The 21,219-nt window shown below is 34.8% G+C and overlaps 3 protein-coding genes and 1 non-coding gene across 7 annotated transcripts; 1 reads left to right on the top strand and 3 right to left on the bottom strand.

The window, feature by feature from the left end:
• The first annotated feature begins 1,504 nt into the window (after positions 1-1,504).
• Positions 1,505-5,300, top strand: LOC145137869 (rho GTPase-activating protein 2-like). Its single transcript, XM_079072009.1, has 4 exons — positions 1,505-2,071; positions 2,604-2,724; positions 4,164-4,514; positions 4,597-5,300. The coding sequence occupies exons 1-4, from the start codon at positions 1,722-1,724 to the stop codon at positions 5,080-5,082; spliced, it is 1,308 nt and encodes a 435-aa protein (XP_078928135.1). The 5' UTR covers positions 1,505-1,721; the 3' UTR covers positions 5,083-5,300.
• Positions 5,301-6,570: 1,270 nt separating this feature from the next.
• Positions 6,571-10,153, bottom strand: LOC145141318 (Mitochondrial substrate carrier family protein). 4 transcript variants are annotated; one of them, XM_079074606.1, is made up of 10 exons: positions 10,003-10,152; positions 9,551-9,667; positions 9,383-9,444; positions 9,056-9,292; positions 8,746-8,919; positions 8,613-8,662; positions 8,334-8,466; positions 8,219-8,256; positions 7,831-7,941; positions 6,571-6,984 (listed from the first exon to the last, which is right to left on the bottom strand). In XM_079074606.1, exons 1-9 carry the CDS (start codon positions 10,055-10,057, stop codon positions 7,845-7,847), a joined length of 963 nt encoding a protein of 320 aa, XP_078930732.1. In that variant the 5' UTR covers positions 10,058-10,152; the 3' UTR covers positions 6,571-6,984; positions 7,831-7,844. The 4 variants fall into 4 exon arrangements, with proteins under 4 accessions (XP_078930732.1, XP_078930731.1, XP_078930734.1 ...); XM_079074605.1 differs by lacking the exon at positions 6,571-6,984 and having other exon boundaries at positions 7,567-7,941; XM_079074608.1 differs by lacking the exons at positions 6,571-6,984; positions 10,003-10,152 and adding an exon at positions 9,855-9,981 and having other exon boundaries at positions 7,567-7,941.
• Positions 10,154-15,110: 4,957 nt separating this feature from the next.
• Positions 15,111-18,531, bottom strand: LOC145138914 (BRCT domain-containing DNA repair protein). The gene is made up of 8 exons (XM_079072915.1): positions 18,513-18,531; positions 16,752-18,299; positions 16,449-16,642; positions 16,089-16,358; positions 15,928-16,008; positions 15,677-15,785; positions 15,486-15,552; positions 15,111-15,227 (listed from the first exon to the last, which is right to left on the bottom strand). Exons 1-8 carry the CDS (start codon positions 18,529-18,531, stop codon positions 15,140-15,142), a joined length of 2,376 nt encoding a protein of 791 aa, XP_078929041.1. The 3' UTR covers positions 15,111-15,139.
• A 1,259-nt stretch (positions 18,532-19,790) lies between these two features.
• On the bottom strand, positions 19,791-19,862 carry TRNAP-UGG (transfer RNA proline (anticodon UGG)). Its single transcript has one exon. It is a non-coding gene; the product is annotated as a tRNA-Pro (tRNA).
• Between the last annotated feature and the right edge of the window lie 1,357 nt (positions 19,863-21,219).

Raw genomic sequence — 21,219 nt, 5'->3', positions numbered from 1 at the left:
TCATAAAACCTGCAGATTCTTGCAGTAGGAGTGGAATTGGAGAAAATCAAAAGAACAAAAGCTGGAGATGGTGGCTGTGACTGGTGATGGCGGAGTGGGTGACGAAGACAGGAGCTGCGACGACAACTTGCTGTCAGGTTTTTTCTTGTGTCCGACCGTTTACGACGAGGGGGAAGACATCAGATCAATACAAGCTTCATTTGATAGAAGAAGAGGGAGAATGGGGGTGGTGACGGAGTTGTGGTGGTTGCACGGTGGACACACAGTCGGTGGTTTTTAGTGGAGGGTGATGGCAGGTGAATGCTGGAACGGAGGCAACAGGTGGAAGGCAGCAGCGACGTTGGGGTGTTTGATGGCAATGGGTCACGAGAGAGAGAGAGAGAGATTCTTTTTTATTTTTCTTTTAATCATAAAAAACATTTAAATAAATAAATAAATAGAAAAAGAAAGTACCAAGGGTAAATCCGTCATTTTAAATATTTCTAAATCAAATTGAACCAAAGTCGCAACAAAATGAAAACTTTGGACCTATGGTGCTAGTCAAAACTTTTTTGGACCAAAGTGACAATTTTAAGCAAACCACAGAGACCATTTGTGCAGTTTAGTCATATATATATATATATATATATATATATATATATAATCCCAGCCCGAATATTCTTTTCCGCTTCATATTCTGTATACTGGATTAGCAAAATCTGTGATTGCTAAACAATATATGACAATCGATTTAAAATACCTATGATTATTCTTCTCTAAACAATTTTGTTATTCATTTAGTTCTTCATTTACAAATAAGATAATGAATAAAACAATTTCATTATGAGTTTGAATATTTTGAAAGTATTCATGAAGTAAATAAGATTCATAAAGATAAAGTTACAAGTTATTTAATTTTTTAATAATAGAAAATCAATTTAAAAATAATGTTTTTGATTTTTAAATAGATTAATTAATATAAATTTATAGGTTTTATCAAGATATACAAAGATATAAACATAATTAAAGTTTTACAAAGATATAAACATAATTATAAAAGTTACAAGAATATAAACAGAATTTCTCAGTTTTATTCAATATGTCAATAAACTTTATTGTGTTTTCATATTACTCCATTACATTTCAATCAGATAATCCTATCATATCGGATACCATTATACACACTATCACAATAATGTAACGCTACTTAAAATAAAATTTCAAAATACAATTAAAAGACAAATAAGCTACATATCAATTCTATTAAATTGTCATTTAATAACATGGACATAAGCATAATGAATTGAAATATGTCCATGCGATATACATGCTAACATCTAAAAGGATCATCCGCAAAACATATGCTTATAATTTATTAACTCATGTAAGATTTAAGATATAAATATTTTTGTCTTTTACTTATTAAATTATAGTATATTACTTTTTAATCATTTTTCATATTTAAGTCACTTGAATTTGGCTATGAATATTGCTTTAGACCATATAAAAAGGAAAGATTCCAGGTTTAAGGAAAATAGTCAAACAGTGGATGAATCAAGAAATTTGAAAAAGGGTGGCCGGCTATTTTGGAGAGAGGGTAGTTGGAATTTCAAACCAACTTCATTTCTGTCTCGATTATGATAATCACAAGTTCACAACACTCGCTTTCAAAATCTCCCCCGTTTTAACTCGATTGATACATTGCTACAGACATATCTGAAAGAAAGAAACGGGGTTGTTTGATGACAGAAATGGTGGTTGTACCAAGAGGAGCTGGGTGCGCCGCCGTATGTGGCGGCGGTTGTGCCGGAAATGACACAACAAAAGGGGGTTCTTCAAAAGAACACCAAAACCACCTCTCCTTAGTGGCTCTCATCATAGCAGCTCTAAGAAAATCAATGGCAGCTTGCCGAGTTGATGATCAGAGGGAAGAATCAAAATTAACAAAACCAGCAACTCTTCATCATATGGAAATCGGTTGGCCAACTGATGTTCAGCATTTGACTCATGTTACCTTCGATCGATTCCATGGATTTTTAGGTCTTCCTGTTGAATTTGAAGTTGAAATCCCCTGTCGAGCCCCCAGTGCCAGGTGCTATAATTTTTTGCCATTCTTCATTAATTAATCACTTTTAAGAACAATTTGCTCTAGATTTCAAAAACGTATGTGTACCTTACGATATAAATCGATTCCGAATGGAACCCACTTCTACTTTAGTGTTGAAATTTCTGTAAATAGTCGGAAATCTAGGGTTTATGAGTTCATTGACAAACAGAAAATGGTGCAAATTTGTCAAAGGAAATTGCAGCAAATGACAAATTGGGACCCTCATATTACTAGCAAAATAATGAAAATTTGAAATCCAAAGTTGAATAATTGGGGTCCATTGACTGAAAATTTGAGCAAGGGCAGGTTGGATTAATGTTTTAAAAGCGATTATTCAGTTGTATATATCCATTGTTATACACTCTGTTGATGCAAACTAAGAAGAGCTAGGGTTTTAACTTGTTATGTGAAACTAGTGATAAAATGTTTTTGCAGTAAATTGAAATTGTGGGTTGGAGACATTTTTGCATTTGGTCACTTTGAATGTGTTTTTGACATATGTTTTGTTGTTGTGTAGTGTAAGCGTTTTTGGGGTTTCAGCAGAATCGATGCAGTGTTCTTATGATTCAAGAGGCAACAGTGTCCCTACAATTCTGTTGCTCATGCAGGAACGTTTATATGCTCAAGGAGGTCTAAAGGTATGCTCCTTGCTACTTGCTACATATATCAATATATCATACGAAAAAGAGATAAGTATTTGGTAGAATCTCACACAATGAAAAGTGCTTGTGGATTGTCCCTCTGTAGGACACCATTTGTTATATAGGTCTGGACAAAATTTCTATGGCTATTTTTGATGATGATGATGATGATTATGAAGAGGGCATTCACGTCTTTTCCATTAATAAGAGATCGAAAGCGAGTCTCTCTCCACTTATTTCAACTTTTTGGTTGGGACAAAAATTTGCAGTTTTTGTCCCTCCACACCCAATGCAAGCCAAACATAGTACAATATCTTAGTGTTATGTTTTGTCCCACACACACAATCCCCAATCAATACCACGAATTTGGGTAGTGCTTGGTTTGACAAATCGAGAAGGGAATGGAGTGCAACAAACATGGGGTGTTTTTTTTCTTCATTTGATCTTGGAATGGAATGAAAATTTGCAATATAATCCGTTTTTATTTAACTAGATTATTATAACACAAATCCCTTTCAGGATATTTTTGATTTATAACAATGGTACTTCCTAAAAGTAACTAGAACATATATTTTTTATTCATATATTACTTGGATTTTAAGCGGCTTTTCTTTTGTTAAATTTTGTAAATAAAAATTTATTAATTACGATAAAATAATGTATATGATAGACTTAAAACTACACATTGTGTTGTTATGTGATAGACTTTTTACTTTTGTCACATCAATTTTCCATTACCTTTTAGTTGACAAAAATCTTTTATCAAATAGGTGAACCTTTTCAAAAGTTATTTTTTCCTTCTAAAATTAACTAATTATTCCTTTATCTATCTTAAAGTTTTTATTAAGCCCACTGATTTAATTTATCATTTTACTAACATTTGTCGTGTATTTTTTTTCCCGAGCTATAAAAGATGATAAAATTTTCACATATGTAGTTTAAAAAATAAATAAATAATGATAAAAGATTACCTAACTGGGTAACCGCAATATTTTATAATACATAATATTTTTTAATCCTCGCCCAAATGAATTAGTTGGCCCTAGAAATGTTAGAAAAAGTGAAGAAGAAGTATTTTGAAAGTTTTGACAAGTATTTTTAAATTATATAATTTTTTTCATAAAATATATTAATTTTTATTTTGTTTATTAAATCAATTAGTTAATTAACTAAAATTAAAACCTAAAAGAAATCTAATATCTAAATATAACTAGGGTATAAATTAAAATAGAATGTTACTAAATGTAGGGATCAAATGTGACAAAGCCTAAAAGAAAATTAAAATAGAATGTCATATAAAAGTTTGATAAAAAAGATTCATTCCATTCCTACAAACTAACAAACCAAACAAATTAACAAACACAAGAATTGATGGAGCTGGAAATCTTTTTTCTCAGTTTCTGCATTAAGTGAGTGAGTGATTGTGTATTTTGTAGGCGGAAGGAATTTTCCGTATAAACCCGGAGAACAGTCAAGAGGAGCGGGTGCGGGAGCAGCTAAACAGAGGCACGGTGCCCGAAAACATCGAGGTCCATTGTCTTGCGGGTTTAATCAAAGCCTGGTTCCGGGAGCTTCCAAGTGGCGTCCTTGATGGCCTCTCACCCGATGAGGTTCTACAGTGTAACACAGAGGAAGAGCGCGTTGAGCTTGTGAAACAGCTCAACCCTACACAATCTGCATTGCTTAATTGGGCTGTTCATCTCATGTCTGATGTCGCCCAACAACAAGAATCCAATAAAATGAACGCCAGAAATATCGCCATGGTCTTTGCCCCCAACATGACTCAGGTAGTAATACTAAATCTAATGAAAATTCCTTTTCATCTTCTGTCTTGGTCATTTCACTGATTATAAATGGTTTGGATTTTAGATGTCGGATCCATTGACAGCTCTAATGCACGCTGTACAAGTGATGAACCTGCTCAAGACATTGATCGCCAAAACCCTAAGAGAACGTGAAGAGACAACTGCCGGCGTCTCAACCGTTTCGCGTCCTTCCGACCATCATCAAGAGATGAAAACCGGATGTGAACCGCGTAGACAACCATCATCATCATCATCATCATCATCATCATCGTCCAAAGAACAAGAACAAGATGATGATGAAGCGGAATCATCGCTAAGTGAGATTGAAGAAAATTTTCTGAAACGAATTGAGGAGAACAAAAACGCAAAGGATCGGTTCAAAAGAGAACTGGATCATCTGGTGACACAATGTTCAAGTCCAACGAGCGGGTTTGACTTTCAAGAGGAATCATCGGGTGCTAGTCTTAATAGTCTGGTTTCTAAAAAAACTGAAACCGCCATACAGATCGTAGGTCGACATGGTAGACGGAATCGGAATGGGAATGTATGAACTGATAATTTTCCAATTCTTGAAAACTTTAAGCAGTTGCTGCATATCAAAACCTGCTTGCCAATGTCATGTTTTAATAACTTTGTAATATGTAAACCAGCATGCCATGCCTTGCTTTATGCGAATCTTCTAACATATCTTCCTCATCTTGGTCTAGGGACTAGGGGCCAGGGTTGTTTTGTTTGACTTATTAATAAACAGTCGTCCTTATTAGATTATTTTTCTAGCGTCCACCATCACTTTCTTAAACATCCACGACACCTTTAAAGCAAAAAGTAAAAAAAGGAGACTGTCTAAGTTCATTGAAATTTCATTATGATAATTAAAAGGTCATTGCTTCAAATATAGATTCATTCCTACCAATCAAATACGTGACAATTTCTAATTCTTTCATATTTTCTTTATATATTCGCTTTGTCTAACGGATTTTAATTCTTGCCCAAACATTTTTTTTAATTACCAAACATGATTGTAGATCATATATAACCCAAACATTCATTCCTACCAATCAAATACGTGACAAATAAAAGCTCAATCTGCTCAAACACCAAAGTTTGAGTTAGAACCGAACCATCTTTGTGTGGATTCGTTATTTCCTTTTTTTTTTTTTTTGATGAATAAAATCATGAATCCAGACAAGTTTCCCAGAATTGTCTGTCATCCATACTTGAAGAATCAACACACAACTCATGACATCTCTTTTCTTGGCCTATCATCTTGCTCTCACCCCAATTTCCGTCGTCATCATCATCATCATCATCAATCTCTTCTCTATCACCATCATAAACATGACCATGATCATACTCATGAACTTGATGATGGTTATCATGGGTGGTTTTGACATTAACATGGAATGAGTGATCATAACTGCAGGATTCAACGTCATCATCAATGGATTCTTCTTCTTTTTCTTCATGTTTTTCTCGATGATGATTATGATAATAATGATGCCGAAGAACATCATCTGTGATGGCATCCTCAGAATCAGCAGATGACTCAAATAACAAGAATGGTGTCACATCAATCATACTATTCTTCATCTTCCAATTACATTCCATAGTTTCAAAGGAATCAATGGAAATGAATTCAAGTAGTACTGTTAATCACTTGGATTCTATAATGATGTAAGTGGCAAACTTTAGAAAAGTTATCAACTTTAATGAGCATGCGTTTTTTCATACACACCCCCTATATATATATATATATATATATATATATATATATATATATATATATATATATATATATATATATATATATATATATATATATTCTAATGGTGAGGTGGGCGACGGCGGCAGATGGCTGAAATAGAAAATTAGGATGGAATTTATTGGAGAACTTTGAGTGGTAGAGAAAATTAAAGTTCAAATGCAGTGGCTATAGATTTACAGTTAAAGTGTTAAACCAAGAACATATCTCTTTTTCCCTCTCAAATAAAGTAAGTTTATGGTGATGTTGGTGATTATCCATAACTTTTATATTAGGTAAGCAAAAGTATTTGTTCTAGAAAAACTGAAAAAGTATACACGGATCTTTAACTAGCACGTGTGCATCACGTGTTTGTAACTTACCTAAAAAAAAAAAAAACTTAGGTTGGTGCATACCATCCATACCATTTTGTTGGCCACATCATATCACCTCCATACCATTTTATATTCAATAGGAAATACCTACTACACAACCATACCATATTTGAGAGGAAAAAATAAATAAAAAACAAGCAGATTTTTATTTTTGAAAGCTGATTGGTGAAGCCTTTCTCCCCACGCTTGAGCTATATTGAGCCTTCAAGATCTCTCCACATAACATGAAGGTGAGATGATGTTTGCTTGGTCTTAACAATGTTAAAGGGGTGCCACATAGAATCCTCCACACAGTATATGACCCATACCTAGTAGTCTTAACACGGTAACACCCATATTGTCATTTTTCAATTGTGAATAACTGAATATAAGATGAGAAAACCATAAAAACTAATTTAAATGTATATAATATGAATAAAAAGTTTAAGAACATGTTTTTTAGTTGATAGTATTTTTTTGTTTTACGAGCTGGTTATTATTTTGTAATTGGCATATTGCCATGAATATTCTTTTAAGATTTTTGAGTTTTTATGATGTTTTTTTTTCTTCTTCTATGTCATCTCATAATTTATTTAATTTTGGTTTCAATGTTTACTCAATGGCAGAATCAGAAATTTGGATTTTGGATATAAACATAGTAAATAATTTCGAATAATATCTACCATATAAAATTATATAAATCAATATTCAATAATCGATGATGACTGATAACAAAGTAACAAATTTATCACAAAAATCAAATCTATCTTAACGTTATAATTATAATTCCTTAAAAAGACTAAACAGTAAACCATTATAGCAGAAAACAAATTAAATTCAACCAATAACAAAAAAGAGTTGAAACTGAATGATGAAAAATTGGAATTTGGAAAGCAATTTATAGAGAGAACCTAAAATCAAATTAAAACAATTTACAACATTCAATCTAGTAAAACTACACAATACAAACCAAATTATTTCTTGATACATTGATAGAATTTCATGAATGAGAGTATGATCCAATGAATAAACTCGGCTTAGCTCCAGACTTCATAGAGATAACCCTAAAAATATCGTCTAAAATACTACAAATTTATTCTCAACCAGGTTTCTACTTTCTAGTGATCATGAGCATTCAGCTTGAAAAATGTAAACAAATATGCAGGAAAAAGCAAGATGTTACCATAGACTTAGAGACTAAATTGCTTTTAATCCAGCAATTTCTCGCAGCTTCTCACACAATATAAATGTGATTGTTGTTTGTGGACCTAATCGTGCAAAAATTGCAAAGCCCCTGCAATATTTTTGAAGTCAAATCCTCATGCATCAATTACATAAGAATGAGGGCATTCATGTCTTTTGCACAGACGAGAGATTGAGTGCGAGTCCATGTCCCACCTTCTTGCAATTTGTCCTATGACATCAGTCTCAGTCTCAGTCTCATTCCAATAACACACACACACCAGACACAATACAACCTGTTCTGTGACTTCTGTCATGTCAGGTGTAACAAACACAAACACAAACACAAACACAGGAGCTAAGGGAACAAGTATTGTTGGGGGTCTCACCCTTTGTAGAGTCCTCGAGGTCCCTCTGTGATCAGAACCTAGAATTCATTCCAACAACATTTGTGAATTGTGATTATAAGTTATTTAAAAAAAGGAGCATAAGCAAAGAAGTTACCTTATATGTACAATGGAACCCGTTTTTGTAAGCTCCATCACTCATAGATTCTCGTTGTAACATGAGACGCGTTTTAACCATGTCCATAGGTGCAGTTATCAGTGTGCTCACCAAACCCGCTACTGTACTCGACCTTCACATCATGTAAGTCACAGTTTGAAATTAAATATAAAAAAAATACATATATCATATATGTAATGTATTTACAATGTGACAAGTTATTAATATAGTATTTAAGTATTTCGTGTAAATTGAAAGATTGTAGGTAGGTATGTGTACATGAGATGAAGATAGAATCCTTCTTCAAGAGGTGTCCGTTTTATTAAGACCTACATCATAGCGCCATATAAACAAAATTTATAACAGGAATTAAATATAAAGGTGAAAAAAAAACACACTTTTAGAAGTTCACCCGCTTGAATTCATCATATGTTGCTAGCTGTGATGCTGTTAAAGCTCCTGCCCGGGCCATAGCGGGTCCCACCCCCTTCCAAAGAGCTGTTACGCCCTCTTTTCTGACAATTTTCTGCAGTTCACTAATTGCTCCTCTACGACTACGTGCATTAGGGTTCATTTGCAAACGCACCTATTCAATATGTTATGGATAAAAAGTCAATAATATGGATTAAAAAAGTGTTTTTTGACCCATCACCCAACCGGATGACCCGTTTGTTTTGCCTAAAAGGTTCAGAAAGTGTTTTTTTTTTTTTTTTTTACCTTACCTTTAGAACTTCAACAGGGTTGGTAAGCAAAGTGGCAAAAGCACCAGAAACAGCTCCAGATGCAATCTTCATGAAGATGTTAGTGGACTCAAAGGCCAGTTCACAGAAATTTTTACAAGGTTCATACAAACCTAAACGTAGACCTCCATAAAGAACTGACCTTGTCAATGCTGGTGTCAAACCAAGATACAAGGAACGAGTTCCTTCTTTCTTAACAACTTCAACAAAAGTTTGTCCCTGTAAACACCCAAGCATCATGACTGATTCAATTCTTGTTGTTAAAGCAGATATTTGTGATGAATAATACCCGACATGACCACTTCATACCATTCCAATTAGCGGACCTCTTTGTCCCACAAGTTGCATTTGCAGTCTAACTTTGAGTACATCTACATACAAATTGGAAAAAAGAAACAAATCAAATCAAATTTCAGTATATAGGGATTGATATAAAACAAGTGAAACATGAAATTATTGAAAACTGAAGGAAGAAACCTAATGGATGTGTGATGCCGGTGGCTGCAGCAACAGCAACACCACTTGTTCCAAAGTGAGATGCAACTTTAGAGGGGGAAGCACACCAATTTTGATTGAATTTCATTCTAATTTCGCCTGAATATTCAAAATCACAAATCAGATCCCTACTTTCTCATCCAAATACCATGTTTACATCAATTTTCAAATACCATTGTCCTTTTCATACATGATTTTTACTCAGATGAAATCAAGCACAAGCACAAATTCGTCTGTAATGCAGAAACTTAGCTAAACGAACAAAACGGAAAACCACGAGCCATACCTTATGCTCGTGAAGAAGGGGTCAAAGGCATAAAACAACCAAAATAATCACAAATTTCAGCAAAACTGAGAATGTTTAACAAGATTTAATCTTTAATGAAGTATATGTTACGATCTAGCATTGAAATTAAAGGGTTATAAGAGAGAACCTGAATCATTTGAGGGGTTCTGGAGAGAGGAACCATTGTTGATTCCTTCAGGCATCTGGTTAATTTTACTTTTCCTATTTGGATTATCGCTCCCCGCCTTGACCCAATTACGTCAAATGCAACTTTTGTAATCAGTACAATAATGATCCTTTGGTTTATTGATAACTTCATTATATACGCCTTTACCGTTCATAATTTGTTTGACAAAATTATGGTATCTGTGTCACAACTTTAGTCCTTATTATTATTATTATTATTATTATTATTATTTTTTTTTTTTGACAAATATGATCTTGTGGTTTTTAAAACTTACGTGGTTAGTCCATATGGCTTCTAAATCTTACCTTATTAGTCATTGATCCACCTGAAATGACCTTTTTATCCTTTTTTATTTCTTTTATCTTTTCTTTTAACAAAATCTATTTATAAATATAAAAGAAAATAAAAGAAAATAAACAATTACCTTAACCCCGTTTAGGGATGTCAACGGGGGCAAACGGGACGGAGAGTGCATCCCCCGCCCCCGCCCCCGAAATTTCCCCGTTCCCCCGTCCCCGCCCCGCCCCCAAATCATCTTTATTACCCCCGCCCCCGATTAATTTTTGGCTGCCTTTTTTTGGGCTAAAAGAAGTTGTTATTTAGGCTAAAAGAAACTATTTTTTAGATAACAAATAACTATTTATAGCAGAATTTGACATGTTAAAAATAAAAAAGTTATGACATCTTAAAAACATTATACTAACAACTTAAAAACATGTTTTTTTTTTTATGAATTTTGGAAGCTCAAAATCATGTTATTGTTTTTTATATTTATATAATTAATATATGTGTAATTTATTAACAGGGTCCCCATGGGGATTTCGGGACGAGATTGCCTATCCCCTCCCCCGCCCCCGAAATTAAAACGGGGGTTAATTTTGCCCCCGCCCCCGTCCCCGCCCCCGGTTTTTTAAAAAAAATATTCCCCCAAACGGGACGGGGCCCCCGCGGGAACGGGGTCCCACAGGACTTTTTGACATCCTTAACCCCGTTCATCATCTCTTCCCTCACGTTTCTTTCTTTCATTCTTACCCACCCACCACCCTTCTTTCCTTCTTATTGTCGGTAACCCCATCTGAATCTTACATGTCTAAACCGTCAATAGTTGCTATTCTTTAGCCTTCGTCGGCAATCCATCCTTACCTTCATATCTGTAACGTTCGTAGATCTGGGCTAGTCAATTTAGAGATAATAGGGTCGAAAACGACTTTTCGACAAAAAGATTATTTAGAATAAATAATCTTAACCAAGTTGTACAATATGTCTCAAGGTTTCCGTACATATAAAGAACGCCGAAATCCGAGTTATAACGAAGAAGTTATGACCCGTCGAAGTTTTACGGCAAAACCGGCACGGCACCGGGAGACGTAAATAGTGAATTTACGATAAAGCGACTTCTAGCCTTAGCAATCTAAACAAAAGCCGTAGAAAACGTTAAACCGAGAGCGTCCATAAAAAGAACGCCCAAATCTGACTTCATATGAGGAAGTTATGATTTTTCGAAGTTTCGGCTTGGCAGTGTATAGCCCGAAACTCGAATTTTAGTTCGAGCGGTTTTTGGCTTACGGGACCTAAATGAGAGTTGAAGATCTCATTAATAGGAACTCAACGATAAAAAGACAGACGAAAACGGAGTCCGTATGAAGGAGTTACAAATTCTTCGCGGTCATTTAACAGTCTAATCTCCTCCTACTGTTAAATTTAAGATCAGTCGAGAGTTAGCCGACGGAGTCTAAATGAAAGTTGTAGATCTTGTTTTTACCTACGCGTGGAAAAAAAGAACGTCGAAAACGGAGCTCGTATGCGAAAGTTACGGGGTTTAGAAGTCGGCAGGGTGCTGCTGCAAAAGAGGTGACGTGGCACCACCAGAAAGAGGACACGTGGCACCACCAGAAGGGTGACACATGCATGAACTCGGCGAGTTTATCCTCCAACTCGGCGAGTCCAGCTGCCAGCCCCCCTATAAATAGAGGTGTCGGGTTCCTCCATTTCTCACACCTTTCCACACTATTCTTTCTCTCTCTAGATTCTCTCTCTAGCCCCCAAAACCCCCCCAAGCCTAGGTTAACCCCCTAGCACCCGAAGGAAGCCCCGAGGCTCCCGGAGCGCCTGACGGCTCCGAAGAGAAGAGCCTTCGGCTCAGAAACTCTGCTCCAGCGGAGCCCGGTTTCCAAGGAAACCCGCTGTAAGTGAGTTACGCCTAACCTATCTTTAGTATAACTTATGTTTTAATATAGTAATGTTATTAGGACCTTAAAATAATTATTTGGGCTATTATTATGAGTTGTATAAGAGTGTTGCTTAACGCTTATATAATAATAATAATAGCTAGACTATTAATTAGTCTCGGTGAATATTGAGCCAAACCCTAATGGTAATGATACTAGGTTTTGTCGAGGGAAATTGTTTTAAGAAGTAACGAAGCGCTGTCCGAATTCAGAATCACCACCTAATCACGTGAGTGCATAGTTACTTTCATCTTACACATAGATATGAAGTATTTTATATAAATTACGTGCTATGTGTGTATACTGTCTGAATACTTGCTGTCTATGCTGGATGAAACGTTTTATACATGTTTTAAATGATATAAATTGTATATGTATTTTATATCTACAAAATGTGTTGGGTAAAACATGGGTAGATTAGAGGTGAGATAAATGATGAGCGATGAAAGATGAGATAAATAATGAGCGATGAAAGATGAGATGAATGATGAGCGATGATATATGAGTGATAAAATATGGTGCGAAGCGATGACCTAAGCGATGAGCCAAAGCGATGAGCCAAACAATGACCCAAGCGATGGCCCCGTCATCTAGCAGAGTATGGATGACAACCACGGACTATTCTAGACAGTCTAGTGGAACACTAGCAGGCTCGCAACCTGTAGGTGTTGTGAACGATGTGTTCACCCGGTGTACTCTAAAAACCCATTGACAGGTATTACGAGTGGACTCTTAAAAACGATGTTGTCAATAAACGAGATAAACCCTGGTGACTATGCAGACTTAGTGTCGATTCCTTAGGATACTCCTTAGGAATGAATGAACGAGGAATAACTGAATCTTAGGGTAGATCCTTAAGAGTAAAGAAGATAATGGGGGATGGGTAATTGGGTTGATTGTTTGATGTTTAACATAATAATATATTATTGTGGGTTGAAAACCCTATGTACTCACCAGGTTTCCCAACCCGACCCACTCAAGCTTATTTGTATCACATGTGTCGATATGAAGCTACTTTACACTGAGGGATTTAAAAGAGATGTAGATCACTAGTGTAAATGAATGTAAGTTCTGTTTATGCTTATGTTTCTGTATTGACGATGACACCCCAATGTTTTAAAATGAATAAAAATACATTTCTTCAGAAATGCTTTGATAACGTACTTATCATGTTTTACTGGGAACAAATTCCGCAACATTTTTATCAAAAGAAGTACTCTGATTTTTATAAAGCATAAACAAAATCGGTCTTTTCTGGCCGTGAAAATGGGGATGTCACAATATCTCTCTATTTCCTGTCGCACCACATCAACCTACATCATCTCTACTTTACAATTCTATCCGATGAAACTTCCAAAGATCCTACAAAAACTATAAGTCCTCCGACCATTCCCCCATCATACAATTTGAAACAAGATTATTGTTCATCACCGGATTAGAAAGACCCACGATTCCATTCATGATCTGCTTGTTGGGTGGAATCACTGCCATGGGAGCTCCATAAAAAAACTTGATTTGCTCCAGTAAATTTTTTTGTCGCAGGCTTGATATAAATCCATTGACATTTAATGGTAAATTAACAAGTTGGAATGCAATCGTGTTACTATTCTGACCAGAAGCTTGTTCTTCTACAAAAAACTTACCGTCTCTTCATATCATCTGGTTGTGCCCACCGAAAAGAAACAAACATGAAAACATGTTGATGGAAAATAATCAAAATATTGTTAGCCTACATTTTTGTTTTTATTTTTTTTTATTATTTTTTTTTTTTGCAGACTCTCTACAAGCCAAGTCAACTTAACTTGAACCACTCCCAAACAAGGCAAAGTAGGTAGTATAACCTAGATTTGTTTTGCAAACTTGGAATTCTAGTTTTGTTTGGCAAGGTAATTTTTTTCTTAAAAATATTAAAAAATGTATGCTTTCTAGACCAAAATCAAATTTACAAACACAAATTTATGCTTTCAAACACAAATCTAGACCAAAAAATGTATGCTTTCAAACACAATTTTTTTCAAAGTGCTTGTTAATTAACAAGTTCTTCCCATAAGATTTTTCAATCCTTTAGTGGGTCACATAGGTTTTCTACCTATTAGAATTAGAGAACTTATACAAGATCACATAAATAAGCAACTTGAAAAAGCTATACTGTCATAGAGACTAAATTACGTTTTTTTTTACTCTAAGTTTATTCATGAAAAAGCTCTAACGAAAAATAAATTCTCCTGTTGTGCATGCTCTTAAAAAAAAACATAGTATGTTAATACCAAAAAAAATTAAGGCAACTAAGCGGGTGTTTGGGATAACTTTTTAAAATAACTTATTAGTTTTTTAAAAAGCTAATAAGTTAAAAAAGTGTTTGTGTATTTAAAAAACGCTTTTTAAAATAGCTTTTTGGATAGGAAAAAGTAAAACTTTCAAAAGGCTAGAAAATTTTAGTTTTTTAAGTCATTTTACTTTTAAAAAGAAGCTTTTCTTATCCAAACACTTTTTAAAATCAGGTTTTCCTAAAAGCCATAAGCTAATAAGCACTTTTCTTAAAAATCACTTTTATGAAGAAAAAAAAAAAAAAAAAGCTAACCCAAACATACCCTCACTACTAAGTAAAGGGAAAAGAACGAGCTTACTAGAACTCATGGCATCTCATCTAAATTTCATATTTACTGTATGTAGGAAAAAGGTATGCCAAAAATCCTCATTCGACTACAACAAGAATCAAAATGACATTTAGGAATTGGGATTTGTAGCAAAAAGTGATGAAAACCATATTTCAAAACAGCCATTTTGACATGCCGCTATAATATGAGAACAAATGTACAAAACATCAGAATGTTGATGTTGATGTTGATGTTTCTTCTAACCACCATGAGCTACACTACATCAAGATCCCCACTTCCATTTTTCTTCCGTTTCCTTGCATAGCGCTTCATTATAATATGCCCCTTGAACAGTTGATGCCTGAAAATGTAAAATTGGCTAAATAAATAATACTACTATGCCTATTTCAACCAATTTGTGTAAATATGGGTCACTTTGTGTTATATTTTAATGCTGATGGATCAAAATGATAAAATTAGAGACAGAATCATATGCCAAAAGGGTCCAACAGATTAAAAGTCGTCTTGGCATAATAATCAAGCATTTGTAACTTTGTAAATTGCTTTATTTAAAATAAAAATTAGATCATTATTCTAATAATAGTTTTTTTCTACTTACTTGGCATATTCTAGTTTCTGAATAATGATCCCGTTTAGTAAGAGTTCTGAACTATAAACTGCTGCACCTGCAAGTACATATACTTAATGTTTTTCATCTAACTTTCAAACTAACATTTAATGGAGCCATAAAAAACACAGCTAAATACAAGAAATAGCAACATACTTGATACATAATATATGGATCTATACCTTTGTCTAAGAATGGAACACATAATACATAATCTTGTTCACAAGACAGTATTAACATATCATCTGAGGTCTTGCACTCCATGCTAGCTTGCTCAATGTCTTCCATGACCTATGGAGCATCTCATTATAACATTAGTTTCATGATTTCTAATAAGGGTATACCATATATGCATGACAATAGCAATTCTTTTATATTTTATATATTTTTTTAATTTTAGAATCATCAAAATAAAATAAGAGCATGATCACACCTGACCATGAACAGCCTTGATCAAGTTTTTAATCATTTCTCTGTCAGGTTCTACATTTGGGGTAATGAAGACTCTTCGATCCTGGTATTTTAAGGGCATATAATTAATGAGCATATTCATATAAACTTTTTATTATGTAATATTGAATCATTATCAGTTACCTTTAGAAGTGGATGTGTTGTTGCACGAGACAATGAAACAGGCATGCTAAAGCCGATCTGTTTTTCCTTTTTAGCATCTCTAAGGATGTAATTTTTCTCATCAATAATACACCCTACCTGATCACAGCTCTCTAGCCACAAGGGTGTCACAATTTGTTTTCCCAAACCCATTGCTTCCAACATCTTCTTTGTTCTTGCAAATCTATCAGCCACAAAATGTGTAGCATCTGAGCAATCCGTTGCCATACAAGTTCCCAACTTTTTCAGAATCTTCACGAAAGAAATACAAAATTCATGATCAAGAAAAGCTATTTAAAGCAAATTAGATCTAGAAAAGCTTTTTGAAACAAACTGGAGAACCTTTCTCTGCTGCTTAACCACATCATCATCAAGGCTTTGGCTGAACAAGACACGGATTTCTACCTTACTCCTACGTCTTCTCAAATCCTTTGACATAAAATCAGGGGCAGATTCGGAAAATCCCAATCTAGGAAGCTCATTCCTGAGAGAGGAACTTGTAGAGCTTTTCTTGTGCAGTTGCTTCCGGGGTGGACCTACTGAATAGACACTTTTTAAAATTTGATGATGTAAAAAGGATAACAAAAAGTAATAAATTCCAGTGCAATTTGTGAAAAGTTTGTTATGATAATGCATATTGCATACCCTGATCAGAAGTCCTAGAGGCGCTACTCATAATGGATGGTGTCTTGTTCTTTCCATTTGATAATAAATCTTTTATCTTCTCCTCACCACCTAAAGCTGGTATAGATTCGAATGAGTGTTCAAATTCATTTAAAGTTTTTGGAATCATCTTTATCCTCATTGAAACACATTTAGTGTTGCTAAGTTTCTTTCCAGATGTTGACCTGTATATGGAAGCAGAGCGTGCTTTCCTCTTTACACTTGACATGAAAGAAGCTTCCCTGAAGTTCCCTTCCATCTCACCATTGCCACCCTTGACTACAGAAGATTGAACATTTAAGGTGTTTGTTAATTTTGCATTTTGTCTCATATTTCTACATGTCCTTCTCTTTTTGGGCCACTTCCATGTATCAAACTTCCAATCACCCAATTTTGTTTTATGAAGTACATCAATCTGCTTACCATTATATGTTGCATCTGCAGTCCTTTGTGAACGTTTTACAGAGGACCCACGTCTGGTTCGAGAAGCCACAGGTGAAAAGGTTTTAACTTCATTATCTGGTTTTAAGTTTTCCTTGTCTGCATCTTGTTTTTGCTTCCTTCGTTTATAAACTTTCAAAGATTTCTCATAAACCTTCTTCTTTGGTTCAGTAAGATTATCCCCATTTGTGCAGTTTTCAGCCTTTCCTAGATTCGGTAACTCAAGATTCAACTCTCTTTGGTTTTTATTGTGGAAGGAAGTAGACATTTTATGTCTTTTGTTAGCAACCCTCTTTTGCTTAAAACTTATTCCATTGGTTTGTGAATCACAGTTAGCACTCAAAGGAAATGAGAACTTTTTGGATGGATTCTCAATGGGTGGATTCTTGACCCTTTTATGTTCATTAACATCAATATGTGGAGGTGTGGCATATAGCAAGGCTTCCATAGCTTCAGCTGCCATTTGAGTGTTAAAACCAACATCAAACATATCTGGTGGTTCATCCCTCTCATTGCTATCATTTCCAGGCACCTGTTTGGATTTGCATCTTTCACTCACATGTTTATCTCTTTGCATGTCGGGTTCTGTTTTCTTTTCCAAAAAGAACCCCCCTCCATGATCAGGTTGATCGTTATCCCAATCGAAGGTTGAAACACCAATTTTGGTCATAAAACTGGTCTTCATTGCCAATTTTTGGGACCCTTTTGCACATGAACTAAAAGGTGATCTTGGCCCATCATATTTCAGAATCTTGACTTCTGGAGACGAGTTTACAGCACTAACTGACAGAAAATGATCCACAAAGTCCAATGCATCAGCTTCTGATGATTCTCCAGGTTCTTGAGATTCATCAACTACTGCATTCTCACCCTCAAAATTATTGGAAGAGGCATTCAAATTAACAAGCTTATCTCCTTTTGAACATCTTGTGTCTGTATCCCTGCTCCCAGTTTCATTTTCATTATGTGACACTAAGTTTCTCTCTTCTTTTCTTTCACTGGGAATATTATCAGTTACTTTGTCTGTCAAATTGCTTCCCGCTGAAGAACGAACATCAACTACTGATTGTGCATGTCGCCATAAACGTCCTGATAAGAAATATAACTACAAATGAGTCAAAAGCATAATTTCTCAAAGCCACAACATGATATTTTTATGAGGAATAAACATAAAAGATATGCAAAAAAACACAATTTCAAATGGGATTTCTAATTCTTGACATTAATGACTGTTTTGCAAAGCAGCAAGATGCCTGTTTCAATATGTTAATTGGCTTACCTCTTATTTTTCCCTGTTTTTGCTCAGAGATAGGTTCATCATCACTATCCAGCACAATTTCATCCTCACTATCATCTACCATTAGGGCTCTCAGGTCGCCAACAAAATGTGAAATATCCAACTCCTCAGTATCTGCATCCAAATTCTGAAATGGGCTTTCCAATTCTTCGGTGAAATCAAAATCCCCAGCAATAAGATGACCATCCTCAACACTTACATTAAGGTTGTTGCCTGTTGAATCAAGAATGGATGCACATAAGACTTAGTTCATGCTACGAGCCTTCATATACAATTTCTGAAAGTGCTCCATAGTATATGAGATTAATCATGGATCGTTCTTAACCCTGTAATTCTAAACAAGAATCCATAGCATTTCTCTTGATTACAATGAAACTAAGAACTTTGCATTGCTTTGAGCTTGGAAATCCCAACCTGATACAGAGTATACTAGAATCCATAGCATTCTCTGTTCCATTACTAGGAAACTGAAAAGCATTGATTTGATTTAAAATTCAATCCACCATGAAATTTCAACTAAATACAGAGTACTCCCTCTGATATAGAAAATAAACTCACCTCAAACCATCAAACCATGTAATTAACAAATGTCACTTATTCACCACCAAAATCATTCTATTTGGAAGTATTTGATATACAAATTCAAGTCCTTAGCTATGCTATCAAAAATTCAAAATGCATAACCAAAAACTATAAATGCCAACCTTTTGACCTCCTCAAATCACAAAGCGTAGTTCCTTTTTTTTCTGGAACAACTAGAAATGAACAGATGATATACAAGTAAAACACACACATACATATTTAGATCATATATTCGAGTGTGTCAATGCTTATTATTGGGAAATGTAACAATAGAAGGGAAAACAATATGTACCCGCTTCACGATCGTCTAATGCGGCCATAAATTAAACACTTTGTGCAAAACCAAAACCCTAATCAGTTTTTCAATTCACACCAAACGCCTACAACAAAAACCGATTAGAAACAAGAAAACCGGCATTATTCTACAGAAGATGGAAGGATCGACGTAGAAGCTTATTTTGAGAAGCTAGTGATCACTAAAAAGTTTAAAAGAAAAACTGAAAACTTAATCGTAGAAAAACTGAAAGTATAACGTTGATTAGGTAAGATTACAAAGGAAATGACAGAAAATGATAGTGAAATTGGGGTGAGAGACAGTAATATGAATTTGAGTTGTGGATTTTGGGGATGCGAAGCGATAAACGGGGAAAAAGAGTGGGAATTTGGAGGGAAATAAGAAAATTAGTTGAATAGGAAAAAAAGGGGCATTCCGAGAATCGAACTCGGGACCTCTCGCACCCAAAGCGAGAATCATACCACTAGACCAAATGCCCAACTTGATAAGTTGGTACAGATAGTATATTATAATAATATAAAACCCAATGATTGTTTCACCATTAATAACGTGGCAAAGTAACATCCAAACTTGAAAATAACAAATCAAACCAGAGGCCCTGTATTGTATGAGATTTATTTATACAAAATATCCGAATACACAAAAATAAACTTTACGTCGCAGTACTCAAAACATATAAATATAAAGTTTGGTGGTAAGAACTAATGATAGAGGTTGTGTTCCTAAATACAAGGAGGGAGATGGTTACGCGTAATGGCGGAAATAAGGGATGCCAAAGGAGAGTAGTAGTATATGTTGGGTTTTGGTATACTACAACATCCTATGGTGCACATACAACCCTAAATACTTTGGATCTATGTTTTCACTAATTATACATGCAAATGGTTTCCAAGGTATTAATCTTACAACTAGCATGCATTTAACATAAAATTATAATATACTAGTTAGCATGACATACCTTTTGATGGAGCTTGAATTCTTGGTGGATTTGGCCTTAAAGAGCTTAGCCCCAATAGTGTGGAAGCCTCAAATGGAATCACAACACACCATGGACAAAGGATGAACTTGAGAGAGAATTCCATGCACACAAAAGACACCATGAACTCTAAAAAGATACAAGTGACGATTTTGGGCAATGAAATATCTATTTATATGTGGGATTTCTAGGGTCATGGATATAACCCAAATCCATACCTATGGGTTTTATGATCCATGGTTCATGTGGCTCAACTCTTTATGTATCCATACATAAACTTGGTCCAACATGGATAATAAGCCCAACACATATAAATATAACTAATTATCATAATTAGTCCCCATAGATTTAATTAGTCTCTTTCGACCACTAAATTAATTCCAAATTAATTCTTGATCACTACTAATTAAAACATATGATTTCATATTAATATATTATTACTTATAATATATTAATAAACCATAAATAACCTTCTCTCAAAAGTCCATCCTAACAAATTGTCCTGATGATATGCAACCCAAATGGACCATGCTACTCTCGGGTCGAATACATACCAATAATAGTTATGGGCTTAGACACCTAATCCAACAGTCTCCCACTTGGATAAGTCTAAAACTATTATTCAAGTATGATTCTAAGATCCCGACTAGCAATCGTAGCTCTTAAAGCCGCTATCAAACTCTAAACAAATCAAATGACATGTCCATTAGATAAGGGATCATATATTCCTCCATTCTAGATATCATATGGACTGAGACATGGATTATAATCATTCTCTCTGTCCATTTGTTGTTTCCCGATTTCCGATTTATGACGACTGACTAATTGAACAAATCAAATCAGTCCAGGCCCGACCGAG

The sequence above is a fragment of the Lactuca virosa genome, chromosome 9 (assembly GCF_052849685.1).
Source record: "Lactuca virosa cultivar CGN04683 chromosome 9, Lactuca_virosa_CGN04683_v6, whole genome shotgun sequence".
NCBI lineage: Eukaryota > Viridiplantae > Streptophyta > Magnoliopsida > Asterales > Asteraceae > Lactuca > Lactuca virosa.
Note: the sequence above shows the minus strand (reverse complement) of the source record. Positions and strands in the feature narration are given on the sequence as shown.

Excerpts from the sequence above, each read along its gene's own strand:
- LOC145138914 (XM_079072915.1), bottom strand. Across the intron at positions 16,643-16,751 it reads CTCTAGGACTTCTGATCAGG|GTCCACCCCGGAAGCAACTG; the intron begins GTATGCAATATG and ends TCTATTCAGTAG. Across the intron at positions 16,009-16,088 it reads CAACACATCCACTTCTAAAG|GATCGAAGAGTCTTCATTAC; the intron begins GTAACTGATAAT and ends TTAAAATACCAG.
- LOC145141318 (XM_079074606.1), bottom strand. The coding sequence starts at position 10,057 with ATGCCTGAAGGAATCAACAATGGTTCCTCTCTCCAGAACCCCTCAAAT. Across the intron at positions 9,445-9,550 it reads CGGCATCACACATCCATTAG|ATGTACTCAAAGTTAGACTG; the intron begins GTTTCTTCCTTC and ends ATTTGTATGTAG. Across the intron at positions 8,663-8,745 it reads CATATGATGAATTCAAGCGG|GTCTTAATAAAACGGACACC; the intron begins GTGAACTTCTAA and ends GCTATGATGTAG.
- LOC145137869 (XM_079072009.1), top strand. The coding sequence starts at position 1,722 with ATGACAGAAATGGTGGTTGTACCAAGAGGAGCTGGGTGCGCCGCCGTA. Across the intron at positions 2,072-2,603 it reads TGTCGAGCCCCCAGTGCCAG|TGTAAGCGTTTTTGGGGTTT; the intron begins GTGCTATAATTT and ends GTTGTTGTGTAG. Across the intron at positions 4,515-4,596 it reads TTGCCCCCAACATGACTCAG|ATGTCGGATCCATTGACAGC; the intron begins GTAGTAATACTA and ends TTTGGATTTTAG.